General features: G+C 72.1%; 3 protein-coding genes across 3 annotated transcripts; 2 read left to right on the top strand and 1 right to left on the bottom strand.

Annotated features, from left to right (window-relative positions):
• Window positions 1-476: 476 nt before the first annotated feature.
• Window positions 477-6,997, bottom strand: AURANDRAFT_63616 (hypothetical protein; the record flags this gene model as incomplete). The annotated part of the gene is made up of 7 exons (XM_009037904.1): window positions 477-522; window positions 1,050-1,522; window positions 1,659-2,711; window positions 2,943-5,115; window positions 5,317-5,933; window positions 5,979-6,118; window positions 6,286-6,997. 7 exons carry the CDS (start codon window positions 6,995-6,997, stop codon window positions 477-479), a joined length of 5,214 nt encoding a protein of 1,737 aa, XP_009036152.1.
• A 332-nt stretch (window positions 6,998-7,329) lies between these two features.
• Window positions 7,330-8,909, top strand: AURANDRAFT_71493 (expressed protein; the record flags this gene model as incomplete). Its single annotated transcript, XM_009038032.1, has 1 exon — window positions 7,330-8,909. One exon carries the CDS (start codon window positions 7,330-7,332, stop codon window positions 8,719-8,721), a length of 1,392 nt encoding a protein of 463 aa, XP_009036280.1.
• Window positions 8,910-9,217: 308 nt separating this feature from the next.
• AURANDRAFT_71492 (hypothetical protein) lies at window positions 9,218-13,375 on the top strand (the record flags this gene model as incomplete). Its single annotated transcript, XM_009038033.1, has 1 exon — window positions 9,218-13,375. One exon carries the CDS (start codon window positions 9,218-9,220, stop codon window positions 13,373-13,375), a length of 4,158 nt encoding a protein of 1,385 aa, XP_009036281.1.
• Window positions 13,376-13,718: the final 343 nt, after the last annotated feature.

The following is a 13,718-nucleotide window of genomic DNA, read 5'->3' as shown; positions in this document are numbered from 1 at the left end:
CCGGCGCCGCGGCGGGCCCACAGCGCGACCCTCGTCGGCGACGCCATGTACGTCGTCGGCGGCGGCGACGCCGCGCGCGCCTTCGGCGACGTGCACCGCCTCGACCTGAAGCCGCCTCAAGCGTGGACGCGCGTCGCGGAGCGCCTCGCGCCGCGGTCGCCGGGCGGCGCGCGCGGCGAGCTCTGGCGCGCCTTCGGCCACAGCGCCGCGCGGCTCGGGACCTCCGACGTCCTCGTGCTCTTCGGCGGCGCGGAGGACCTCGAGCAGCGGTTCCGCGCGTACAACGACGTGCAGCTGCTGGAGCGCGGGTCCGAGATGGTGCCCTACGTGCTCGCGGGGGCGCCGCCGCCGCCCTGCTACCGCCACTCCTGCACGCCGCTCCCGGGCGGCGCGTCCTTCGTCGTCGCCGGCGGCTACACGTTCGCGCCGTCGATCTCGGCCGAGGAGCTCGAGACGGGCCGGGGCATCTCGCTGACCTACAGCTCGTCGCGCGTGCACACGCTCGACGTCTCCGAGCATGTCCTGGGGGAGACGCACGTGCGCTGGGCGGAACTCAAGGTCGGCGGCGTCGAGTGGCCGCCGCGCGGCGGCCACGCGGCGGTGCGCCTCGGGCCGGACCGCGTCCTCCTCTGCGGCGGCGGCATCCAGCGCGCCTGGCTGCCCCAGGACCTCGGGTCGCCCCACGAGGAGGACCTCGACGACTGCTACGTGCTGCGGAAAAAAGAAGACGGCGACGTCGGAGAGGACGCGCCGTCGACGTGGGAGCTCGCGGCGCTCGAGCACCGGCTGCCGTCGCCGCGCGGCGGCCACGTCGCCGCGCTCGTGCCCCTGCGCGACGCCCGCGGCGCCTGGGACCTGGGCGTCCTCGTCTTCGGCGGCCGCGACTTCCACGCGGAGTCGGGCACGCACAAGGGCCGCGACGACGGCGTCCTCTTCTCCCTCCTCTCCGACGACGACCGCCGACGCGCGCCGCCCCCGTCGCCCTAGGAGGCCGGGGGGGACCCCTTAGAAGGGAAACCGGCGCGCACATTCGAACGTCCCGAGTTCACCTCGTCGGGGGCGTGTCCGTCGTGAGGAGCGACGACAGCGTCCAGTACTCGTCGGCGTCCGACGCGGGCTTCGCGTCCTCGCGGAAGCAGCCGGCGGTGATGCCGCAGAACCAGCAGCTCGGCGCGTCCTCCTCGTCGCGCGGGGACTGGGGGATCAGGTCCTGCTCCGTGAGGTACTGCACGGGCGCGGGCGACCGCGAGTGGCGGTCCGTCTTCCACAACTTTCGCGCGGCCGACGGGCTCCGCGGCGGGTCCGGCTGCGCCGGCGCCGGACCGAGCTCCGGGTCCTCGTCGAGCTCGTCGTCCGCGCCCAGCGGCGCGCGCACGGGCGCCTCGGCGCTGCTAAACATCATGTCCGACGCGCCGGCGCCCGCGGCGAGCTCGCTGCCCGTCTCGAGGAGGGCCGACCCCACCACCAAGTTCGACGGCGTCGTCGAGTCGTCGCGCGTGCTCAGCGACCGGCTCAGGCCCCGCTTCATGGCCACTCCCGCACCCGGGGCTGCCCCTTGCACCGCCCACCAGAAGCTATTCGAAACGCCGCTTTGAGGAAGATTTTTGCGGTTAGCCGGGGGTCTCGGCGCGCTCGTCGAAGGCGAAGTAGCGGCGCACAGCCGCGGCCGTGCGCGCCGTGTCCGGGAACGGGTCGTCGGCGCCCAGGACCGAGAAGGCCGCACGCCGGCCGCGGTCCATGCCCCCGGTCATGTTCTTCTTCGGGAGCATGTGGCCGAGGTGCGCCGCCCGCAGGCACCGGAGCGTGCTCCGCGCCGCGCGCGCCGAGTCGTCCGGAGCGCCGCCGCGGTCCTCGCGCGCCCAGCACTCCAGCACCCGGTCCTCGCGGTCGTCGCCGGCCCAGCGCTTGATCTCCAAGGGCGCCAGGAGGCGCGACATGTTCCGGCCGAGGCGGTAGGAGAGCGCGTCGAAGACGCCGACGCGCCGCTGGCGCGGCGGCCAGTGCTCGCAGAGCGCCGCGCCCGTGCGATTCAGCGCGTCCCGCTCGCGCGTGGCGATATAACTCTGCAGGTACAACTCCTCGACGCCGTTACCGCCCAAAGCGCCGACGACGGACGCCGCGTGGTCGAGCACGGACGACGCGTTGCCGCGGATCGTCGCCGTCGTCGCCCGCGCCCAGTCCGCGAAGCGCAGGAGGAGCGGCGCGGGCAGGAAGAAGCCCTCGTGGTTCGAGAAGGCCGGCCGGCAGTCGCCGGCGCTCGCGCGGAGCGCGTCGAAGTACCAGCCGTGCGGGTCCTTCGCGCGGACCCGATGCTCGGCGTCCCACAGGAACGCGCGGCGCGTCGCCGCGTCCGTCTCGCAGTGCAGGCCGCCCGCAATGTCCTTGAGGCGCGTCATTTGATTGGCGACGACGTAGGCTTCCAGCCCGCGCACGAAGAGCCGCGCCTTGGACGCGCTGAAGACGACGTAGTCGAACGGAAGCTCGATTTCCCGCGCGCGCTCGGCGTTGGACACGTGGGCCTCCAGGATCGTGCCCGTCGCGTGGTGCGTCCAGATGCGCCGCGGGTTGAAATGCACGCGGTCGCTGGCGTGGCGCCGCACGAGCGATTCGTAGTGCTTCTGGGCAACCTTGGCGCCGACGTGTACGACGATGGGCGTGCGCGGCTCCGTGAAGCCGACGAGGTTCGCCAGCGTCTTCTCCATGTAGTCCAGCTGCTCGAAGAGCGCCGTGCTCACGAGCACGTCTGCGGCGCGCGCGGCTGCCAGCAGGAGCAGCAAAATTCGCATCTCACATCACTCGAGCATCATGCGCGAGGCTGCCTCGACTGCAAGTTGTACTGCAAGTTGTGGGACAAGCTGCCTCGATCAGCTAGTACTGCAAGATGCACTGCAAGTCGCGCGTGAATTTAGGAGGGAATGGGAGACTCAGCTCGCGGTGCCGACCTTGGGGACCTCCTTCTTCCAGGCCGCGGAGACGCGCTTCTCCTTGGGCACGCCCTTGTCCGCGGTCGAGGACCGCTGCTTCGCGGCCGTCGAGGACCGCTGCTTCGCGGCCGTCGAGGACCGCTTCTCCTTGCGGTTCAGCACGCTGCGGCGCTTGGCCTGGATCTTCGCCGCGGCGCCGTGGGCGGCGTGCTTCGCCGCCTCGACGGCGTCGATGTTGTTCGCGTCGATGTCGTGCGTCTCCCAGGGCGGCGTGCCGTTCGTGAGCGTCGGCTTGATGCCGCGCGGCGGGTCGTGCGTGAAGAGGCGCGCGCCGATGAAGACGGCGCCGAGGCGCGTGGCGATGAAGCCCGCGATCTCCGCGAGGGCCCGGGGCGCGTGCTGGTGCGTGTCCTTCATCTTCTTCGACCGGCCGCGGACCAGCAGCAGGTCGTCGTCGTCGTCGCCGGACCGCCGCTCGCGGCCGCGGACGCCGTCGGCGATGGCGATGGCCGGCTCGGCGCCGAGCACGTCGTCGTCCTCGTCGCCGATGATCAACACCTCCGTCGTGTCGCGGAAGAGCTTCGTGGACACGGCCTTGAGCACGTCGACGTCGTCCGCGACGAGGCCGCAGCGCCGGAGCAGCGCGCCGTCGACGCGCTGCCGCGCCCAGTCGACGTCCGCCGCCTTGGACACCGACGCGTCCAGGAGGTCGCCCACGTAGGCCCCGAGCGTCGCGTAGGGCCCGTCGGCGACGACCGCGCAGGCCAACGGGTCGTTCATCGCCGAGCAGAGCAAAGCCGCGACCGCGCCCGTGCAGTGCCCCCCCCAAAATAGCAACTTCTTCGGCCGCCGCGACGCCCGCAGGTACTGGGCCACGACGGCGACGTCGTGGCGCTCCAGCGCGCCCAGGCCGCTGTAGGCGTCGTCGGACGCGCCCGTGCCCAGGAAGTCCATCGCGCAGCACGCCACCCCTAACTCCAGGCACACGGTCAGCGCGTGCGACGCGACGCAGTCGAGCCGCCCGGACCGCTGGTTCGAGCCGCAGTAGAGGACGACGCTCAGGTGCTCGCGGACGCCCTCCGTCTCGCCTGCGCGCTGCGGGACCCAGAGCGACGCGCGGACCGTCGCGCCGCGGCGCTGGGGCACCTGCACGGCGAAGTCCGTGCGCGCGACGACGGAGACGTTGTGGTTGTAGCCCGACTTGTAGGCGAAGACGCGGGGGCCCAGCTCCACGTGCTGCTGCGCGGGCCGCGCCGTCCGGGGCGCTCCCGTGACGCGGTTCGCGACGCGGTCCGCGATCTCGGCCAGCACGCCCGCGCGCCGCCCGTCGGACGCCGCCGGGGGCGCCAGGCCCGGGTCCACGCGGAAGCTCGTAAGACGCGCGAGGGACGGCCGGTCGCGCCGGGACACGCCCGTCCAGCACCGCGGGTCCGTGTCGAGGCCGAGGCGGAGCGTCCGGTCCCGCACGTTGACGATCTTCGTCCACCACTCGCGGCACTCGCGCGCGTTGTCGAAGTGGAGCTCCACGGTGCCGTAGCGCTCCGTCACGAGCGACAGGACGAGGTCCGCGCCGCCGCGGTCCGCGTCGACCGTGCACTCGGCCCAGTGGATGGACACGCTCTCCGTGGGCTCGTGGGGCGCCGCCGTCGAGTCGGCCTCGCCGTGCCACATGCGCAGGCAGAAGCGCAGGTAGATGTCGCGGCTCGCGACGCGGGGGCCCAGCGCGAGCCAGCGGCGGCCCCGCGACGACGGCGGCGCCACGGCCTCGCCGAAGAGGACGTTCCGCGTCAGCGGGAACGACGTGAAGGGGTCCGTCGTCTCCGCCGGGTGCTCGGCGTTGAAGACGACGTCGCAGGGGCCCCGGCAGAACGCCCAGTGCTTGTCCGTGCGCGCGAGCGACTCGCGCTTCTCCTTGTTGCTCGCCGCCGACGCCTTCGCCGGCGTGCCCGGCTCGGCCTCGTCGCCGTCCTTGCCCAGGACGGCGTAGTCCAGGGACACCTCGAGCTGGCCCGTGGCGTGGTGGCAGCCCTTGGACGGCAGGACGTCGTAGAACGCGCGGTGCGTCGCGCTGCGCCGGTCGTTGGCCACGGCGACGTGGTACTTGCGCTCCCGCTGCGCTTTCAGGAACGCGCGGTGCAGCGTCGCGCCGATGTCGATGGACACGAGGCCCATGCCGTCGTCGCGCGACCACCTGGGAGGGAATCTGAGGGGGAATCTTCAGTTTCGGACGAGCGCGACGAGCGCGGCGGCGACGTGCTGGGCCGAAGAGCGGCTCCTGCCGAAGAGCGGGACGAGCGCGTCTCCTCTCGATTCGCGTCAAAGTCCTCTCGGTTTCGCGTCGAAGTTCGAACCGCGCCGGCGGACGGGCCGGTCGCGGTCGAAGATCTTGAACGCGAAGACGCCGTCGTCGTCGTCGTCGTCGTCGTCGCGCGTCGAGGACGTGCCCTCGAGGTCCGTGACGAGCACGTCGCAGTCGATCTTGAGCTCGAAGGTCGGGTCGAGCGTCTTGTAGACGATGTCCGTCGTGGAGAGGAGCGCGCCGCCGAGGAAGACCTTCACGTAGGGGTCGGAAGACCCCGGCGTCAGCGAGAACAGCCCGCCGCCGTCCTTGGCGACGAGGTTCAGGCCCCGGTGGAGCGTCACGCCCGTGACGCGGAAGCTGTGCTCGCGCTTCGACCGGAGGCCCCGCGCCTTGTCGAGGACGCGGCGCGCGTCCGCGAAGGTGAGCACGGTGCCGTCGGCGACCTCCTTCCAGTCCGGCGCGGGCAGCTGGGCCTGCTCGACGTGGGACGTCGCCTTGGACCGCATCTTCTGGGACTCGTCGGCGTCGGAGAAGGCCTTGGCGCGGCCGTCGTCCTCGCCAAAGTTCTCGGACGCGAGGCGCTGGTAGAGCGCGACGAACTGCTCCTCGGAGAGCGTGCCGTCGTTCTCCTCGTCGAGCTCGTCCCAGAGGTCGCCGAGGAGCTTGAGCGCGCGCAGGTCCGGGTCCGCGTAGTGCTCGAAGAACGCCTACGGGGATTGCCGCCTCGCGGCGAGCCGGCGGGGATTTCCGACGCCGGGCGGCCGCGCCTGCTCGTCGTTCTCGAAGGCGGCGTCGAAGCGCACGGCGACCTGGACGTCGCCCGAGACGACCGCGCGCTCCTCGCCGCCGGCCGTGAGGCGGTACCACTGCTTCTCGATGCAGTTCGGCGTGCCTAAGATATGGGGGTCGGCGGAGCGGCGCGCGGCGGAGAACCCGTGGCGGCGGAGCGGCGCGCGGCGGATGAACCCATGGCGGCGAAGCGGCGCGCGGCGGCGAAGCGGCGCGCGGCGAAACCCCCCCGCGCCGTCGTCCGCGAGAACGGGGGACGGTCGCGAGGACGCCGGACCGCGCCGTCGTCCTTGCCGAGCTGGTTCACCTTGGGGATGCTCACCTCGCCGAGGAAGGCGTCCTCGGCCGTCTTGTGGCGGTTCATGACGCGGACGACGAGCTTCTTGTTCTTGTTCTTCAGCGAGCAGGGCCGGCCGCCGTAGGACAGCGCGTAGTGGAAGTTGCCGTTCCACTCCGGCGACAGGCTGCCCTTGACGACGCGCGTCACGCCGATGAGCGCGCCGCCGTAGTGGACCTCGCAGTACGTCGCCGTCTGCGCGAATTTCGACTCCTTCGCGAGCGACCGCGCCCGCGTGACGTCGACGATGATCTGGTCGTTGCCGCAGCCGTCGTCGTCCTCGACGGCGCAGATCTGGGCGCGGGGGGACGGGCCCTCGCCGGGCTTGGCGAGGCGCAGCTCGATCAGCGCCGCGAAGCGGTGGGAGATGAGGCTGATGGTCTTCCGTTCCTTGATCCAGCCGCGCCACTCGCCCGTCTTCGCGCAGAGCTCGCGGCCGTCGAGCTCCACCGTGCCGACGATGGACGCGGCGTTGTTGACCTGCTCCTGGAAGACGACCTTGGTTTGGAGGGACTTGTCCTCGGCGACCTCCAAACCGAAGGTGCGGTCCCAGACGGGCTCCCGCACCCGGCGGCGCCGGCTCGTGCGGCCGATGACGTCGCCGTCGACGTAGATGCTCGCGAGCACGGCGCGGCTTTTGGGCATGCGCGCCCGCACGACCGTCACCTCGTACGTGGACGCCATCGTGTGTTTCTATGGGTGGCGCGGGGGGCTGCCCATCGATCGAGCGCGAGAGGGCGGTGGGAGGTTTGTGTTGCACACAAAGGCGACCCCCGGTGGCGAGGAAGCATCCCCGCTCGAACAGCCGTCGGGCTTCGAGATAAAAGCAGCAGCCGGAGACACTTCCGCCACTCTGCTCGCCCGTTCACACCACCACGGCCACCCATTGCACCCGCAATTGCCTCGCAGAAGCTCCGACACACACCGCAAGCGTTACGTTGCTGCTCCAGTGCACCGCGGGATCGTCGACGTCCGTCATGGGCGCGACGGTCTCGTCGAGTTCGTGTAGCCCCCAGCTCATGAAGATGCCCGGCCGCCGGCGCGGCAAGAAGGCGCAGGGCTCGCCCCTGGGCCGCGTGTTGCGCAACTTCGCCGGGAGCGGCGAGGACAGCGACGGCATGGACTGGGAGCCCACCGCGGACGCCGGTTCTGCGGAGCAGATGCCCCTTCGCCGCGACGACGCCGCGGCCGCGCCGGCGGCGTTCGGGAGCCGGCGGCTGCTGCGCCACCGGTCGCCCGACGCCTACATCGAGCTCACGCCGGACATGGTCATCGTCGTGCTCGGCTTCCTCGACGCGCCGGAGCGGCACGCGGCCGCTTCCCCGCCAATCTGCCGGCAGCACCGGGACCGCGTGCGCGAGAACCGCGAGGTCTGGATCCAGCTCTGCGCCGAGGCGCCCTGGCACGTCGCGCGGCCGACGCTCGAGGGCCGGTCCGTGCCCGAGCTGCGCCGGCTGCACCGGTCCGTGCTCGACGCGAGCTCGCGCGCGCGCGGCGCGTCCGTCGACGACGTGAGCCGCATCATGCGCGCGCACGAGGACGTCGCCGGCGTCCAGCGGCGGTGCCTCGAGACGCTGGCCGAGCGGCTCCACTGCGAGCGCGCGCGCAAGGCCGCGCTCGAGGCGCGCGTGACGGCGCAGGTCGTCGCGGCGCTCTGGGCGTTCCTGCCCGCGGCGGAGCTCCAGGTCGTCGCGCTCCACTGCGTCGTCTTCCTCGCGCGGCCCATCGGCGGCGCCGAGGGCATGGTCTTCCACCGGGGCATGGCGAGCCAGGGCCTGGACGCGTTCCTCGGGAAGCGCGGCGGCATCGCGGCGGTGCTCGCGTCGATGCGCGCGCACGGCTCCGTGGACTCGGTGCAGGCCATGGGCTGCTGGAGCCTCGTGAACCTGGCCCTGAACCACCAGCAGAAGCTGGAGCTGCTGAAGCTCCGGGGCCTGGACCGCGTGCTCGACGCGATGGAGAGCCACCCGCGCGTCCTCGAGGTCCAGTTCCGCGCGCTCTTCGCGCTCATCAACCTCGTCATCCCCGAGGCGGGCGCGCTCTACGAGGACGACCTCGACCTCAAGGCCGCGAACAAGCGCGTCGTGCGCTACGTCCTCGGCGCGATGGCCGCGTTCCCGGACAGCGAGAAGCTCGTCCGCTGCGGCTGCCTCGTGCTCCACAACCTGAGCCTCGACGACGGCAACGTGCCCCACCTCCTCGCCGCCGGCGTCTCGCTCCCCCTCCAGCGCGCCGCGAGGCACCACAAGGACGCGGACGTCCAGCGCTCCGCCGTGTCGACGCTCCGCCGCCTCGGCATCGTCCTCCACCTCCGACGAGACGGCGACGACGACGCCGCCGAGCTCGTCGCCGCGGACGCCGCCGGCTAGCGGCCGGGACGGCCGCTATGCCGGCGCGCCGCCCGCCCGAGAGAATCCGTCTGTGAGTGTCCCCACCTTCTTCGTCCGAAAAAAACAAAAAACAATCGCCCGGCCGGCGCCCCCGCTTCAAGCGCGGGGCGCCTCCGCGCGCGGCCCACGCCCCATACGGGCCGCCCTTCATAAACCTCGCTTGTTCGAAACCGCCCAGTGGAGTGCGCGACCGGGTCGTCCACGGGGGCCCGGCTTCGGGGCGAGGCGCCGGCGCGCCGATCTGGTTTTCCGAGGAAGATTCTCCACGTGAAAATCAGCTAGTTGCCCTTCAACGGAGCAAGCTTGTTTTCTCTTCTCTCAGACGGCTGTCGGCCACCAGGTGGGGCAAGATCACGTCGGATACGTGCGGGCATGGAGCGCCCGACTTGCAGAAGCCAACTCCGCGGCCTATCGAGAGGGCAGGGCAGCCCCGGTTTTGTCACGCCGTCGAAGAGTACGCGTGGTGCCGGGGGCGATGCGGCGCCGGGTGATCTGGGCTCCGGCCTGGGTCGCCGCCGCCGCGGCCGCCGGACATCGGCCGTCGCTGCGCGGCGGCGCGCGGGGCCTCGAGGAGGACGCGTCCTGCGCTCTGGACTGCGTCGTCGGTTTCTGCGTGGCGCGCGACAGCCTCGGGGTGTGCGCCTACGACGTGTCCTGGCGCGAGAGCCCGTCGTTCCAGGGCGACCCCGTGACCCAGCTCAACGTCTACGTCGGCGACGCGGTGTCGTTCGCCGGCGACCAGGACCTCGTCGAGCTCCCGTCCGCGCCGAGCCTCGAGCACTGCGACTTCTCGCCGAGCGCGGAGCTCGCGAGCCGCGCGGACGTCCAGCAGGGCTTCGCGCACACCTTCGACGAGGCGGGGTCCTACTACCTCGCGAGCGCGCGGGGCTGCGACCGGGGCGCGACGCTCAAGGTCGTCGTCGCGCCGCGGAAGCCCGGGTGCCACCGCCACGACGACCACGACTGCCACTGCCACGACGAGGAGAAGCCCATCCAGTGCGGCTCCGGCGGCGACGCGGCCTTCGCCCGCGAGCTCGCGGACGTCGACGCGCGCTGCGGCGACTACCTCGCGAGCTGCTCGAGCGGGTGCGCGGCCGCGTACCGCAAGGCGCACCAGCACCTCCTCGAGTGCCCGGACCGCGTCCCCCGCGGCGAGTACGCCGCCGTCGACGCCGCGGGCGCCTGCCACGACGCGGGCCGCGCGCCGGCCTACAGCGACGAGTGCGTCCTCCCCTACGAGATCGCGGTGAAGGACGGCAACGCGGACAAGGCGGCCTACCAGGCCGCCGTCGACGGCGTCAATTTGCTGATTCTGGTGGCCATGCTCTCCTTCGTCTGCGTCGTCTACGAGCTGGGCATGGCGCGCTACTGGATCAAGCGCGGCGACATCAAGGCGGCCGACGCCGAGGACCCCGAACACGACGCGGACCTCGCCTTCGGCATCATCCCGCCCAAGGGCCTCCGCGCCGCCGTCTCCGAGTTCGTCTTCGGCCCGCCGCCCCGGGACGAGCGCCTGCCGACGCACGACGCGCCGCGCAAGGCCGGCGGCTACACGTCGCGCGCCGACGGCCGCGAGCCGAAACGCGCCGCGGCGGCGAACCGCGACCTCGGCGCCGGCGTCGAGATGGCCTCGCTGGGGGCCGCGACGCGGGCCGCGTCGCGGCGGCGGCCGTCGGCCATCTCCCCCGACAAGCGGTCCCTCGTGTCCGCCGCGCGGCGGCCGTCGGCCGCCGTGAAGCGGAACCTGATCTCCACGGTCCACGTCGAGGTCGACGGCGCGCGGCTCGGCCTGTCGTTTCTCCCCGACGGCCGCGTCGACAGCGTCATGCCCGGCGGCGAGACGGAGGCCAAGGGCATGCGCCCGGGCGACCGCGTCGTGCTCGTCGGGTCCACGAGCGTCACGGACAAGGAGAGCGTCATCGGCGCGATCAAGGCCCACACGAAGCGGCCCATGCACCTGTCGGTCCAGCGGCCGTTCGACCCGCAGGCCCTGGACTACGTCGAGGTCGAGTTCGACGGCCCGAAGCTCGGCATCTCCTTCGGGCCCGACGGCCGCGTCGACAGCGTCATGCCCGGCGGCGAGGCCATGGCCAAGGGCATCCACGTCGGCGACCGCTTCACCTGCGTCGGGCCGGACCCCGTCGGGGCGTCCAAGGACGCCGTACTCGAGGCGATCTCGTCGCACGCGGACCGGCCGATCTGCCTGACGATGACGCGGCCCCACGACACGTCGAACGGGCTCTACTTCTACCCGATCAACTTCAAGGGCCCCCGGCTAGGCCTGTCGTTCGCGGACGACGGGAAGATCAACAGCGTCGAGCCCGGCGGCGAGGCCGAGGCCGAGGGCATCGTCGTCGGGGACCGCATCTCCTGCGTCAACGCGGAGCCGACGCCCCCGAGCAAGGATGGCGTGACCAAGACGATTCTATCGCAGCCGGACCGGCCCGTGCGGCTCACGGTGTGCCGGCCGTGCGATCCGGCCGACGGCATCGAGTACCTGTGCGTGGACATGACGGGCGACAAGCTCGGGCTCGCGTTCACGCCCAACGGAGAGATCCGCGGCGTGCAGCCCGGAAGCGAAGCCGCGCAGAAGGGCATCAAGGCGGGCGATCGACTGACCTGCGCGGGCGCCATCGCCGTGCGGGAGAGCGAGGAGAGCGTCAAGTACGCCATGAAAATGCACGCGCTGCGGCCGATCCGCCTCACGCTCGCGCGGAAGTCGCTCTTCGCGCCGCGCACGCTCCCGCGGGCCAGTCTCCAGCCGGCTGCGGCGCGAAACGAGCGGGTCGAAGCGCCGACGTCCGCGAAGCGGGAGGGGAACCGCGTGGCCTTCGCTCCTCCACCCAAGGCCGTCTCCGGCGCGTCGCGGCGGCGGCCGTCGGCCATCTCCGTGGACAAGCGATCCCTCGTGTCCGCCGCGCGGCGGCCGTCGGCCGCGGTGAAGCGGAACCTCGTCTCCACGGTCCACGTCGAGGTCGACGGCGACAAGCTGGGCCTCGCCTTCCGCGACGACGGCGCCGTGGCGTCGGTCATGCCCGGCGGCGAGACGGAGGCCAAGGGCATGCGCCCGGGCGACCGCGTCGTGCTCGTCGGATCCGTCGGCGTCACGGACAAGGAGAGCGTCATCGCGGCGATCAAGGCCCACACGAAGCGGCCCATGCACCTGTCGGTCCAGCGGCCGTTCGACCCGCAGGCCCTGGACTACGTCGAGGTCGAGTTCGACGGCCCGAAGCTCGGCATCTCCTTCGGGCCCGACGGCCGCGTCGACAGCGTCATGCCGGGGGGCGAGGCCATGGCCAAGGGCATCCACGTCGGCGACCGCTTCACCTGCGTCGGGCCGGACCCCGTGGGCGCTTCGAAAGCGGCGGTGCTCGAGGCGATCTCGTCGCACGCGGACCGGCCGATCTGCCTGACGATGACGCGGCCCCACGACACGTCGAACGGGCTCTACTTCTACCCGATCAACTTCAAGGGCCCCCGGCTAGGCCTGTCGTTCGCGGACGACGGGAAGATCAACAGCGTCGAGCCCGGCGGCGAGGCCGAGGCCGAGGGCATCGTCGTCGGCGACCGCATCTCCTGCGTCAACGCGGAGCCGACGCCCCCGACGAAAGCGGGCGTGACCAAAACGATTTTATCGCAGCCCGGCCGGCCCGTGCGACTCACGGTGTGCCGGCCGTGCGATCCGGCGGAAGGCATCGAGTACCTGTGCGTGGACATGACGGGCGAGAAGCTCGGGCTCGCGTTCACGCCCGACGGGGCCATCAAGGGCGTGCAGCCCGGGAGCGAAGCCGAGCAGAAGGGCATCAAGGCGGGCGATCGACTGACCTGCGCGGGGGCCATCGCCGTGCGGGAGAGCGAGGAGAGCGTCAAGTACGCCTTCAAGATGCACGCGCTGCGGCCGATCCGCCTCACGCTCGCGCGCAAGGCGGCGACGCCGGCCAGGCCGGCGCCGGCGCCCGCGCCCGCGCCCGCGCCCGCGCCGGCGCTGACCCTGGAGCCCGAGTCGGAGCCCGAGCCCGAGCCCGAGCCCGAGCCCGTCGCCGCCGAGGAGCCCGTCGCCGCCGCGAAGCGCACGTCCGCGTCGAAGATGTTCTCGAAGGTCGAGGAGCCGGTATCCGACGAGGAGGAGCCCGAGCCCGTCGCCGCGGCCCCCGAGCCCGTCGCCGCGGCCCCCGAGCCCGTCGCCGCGGCTCCCGAGCCCGAGCCGGAGCCGGAGCCCGAGCCCGCCGCGGTCGAGGAGCTCCCCGGCAAGAGCCTGCTCGAGCGAGCGCGCGCGCACGCCGCCGCCGAGGAGGCCGCGTCCGCGCCGGAGGCCGCGGCGCCCGCGGGCGACGGCGAGCCGCCCGAGGAGGAGATGGAGATCGACAAGACGCCGCGGAAGGACGGCGACTTCGTCGTGTCCATGGACTCGGAGGACGAGGACGTCGAGGACCCCGCGGCGCTGATGACCGTGAGCGCGGCCCCGGCGGCGCCGGAGCCCGAGCCCGAGCTCGAGCCGCTCCCCTCGGGCTCCGTCGCGACGATGAACATCGTCAACCTGAAGAAATACGCGCGCATCAAGAAGATCGACATCTCGCACTGCGAGACGCGCATGGACATGATCAAGGCCTGCGCGCCGGAGCTCTTCGGCTGACACCTATGCTCGGATGTATGAGCGCGACCGTAAGTGCGAGTTCTGTACTTTGAGGTCGCTTTCCAAGGGCAGTCTATTAGTAGCCTCCCGGAGGACACCAGAAGAGAGATACGTGGCTCGCGGCGTCAAAGGGGATGGGCCGGGTGGTGTTCTTGGCGTCGAAGGGGATGGGCCGGGTGGTGTTCTTGGCGCTGAGCTTGGAGACGAGGCTCGAGAGCACGCGGCGGTGCGCTTTGACGTACTCCGCCCAGCCGCCCGCGGCGTGGATGGCGTCGACCACTTCAAAGGCGGATTTGTTGTGGGGGCGGCGGATCGGAAGGTCGTCGGCCAGCGCGACGGCGTG

This window comes from Aureococcus anophagefferens, assembly GCF_000186865.1.
Source record: "Aureococcus anophagefferens unplaced genomic scaffold AURANscaffold_7, whole genome shotgun sequence".
Lineage (NCBI taxonomy): Eukaryota > Pelagophyceae > Pelagomonadales > Pelagomonadaceae > Aureococcus > Aureococcus anophagefferens.
Note: the sequence above shows the minus strand (reverse complement) of the source record. Positions and strands in the feature narration are given on the sequence as shown.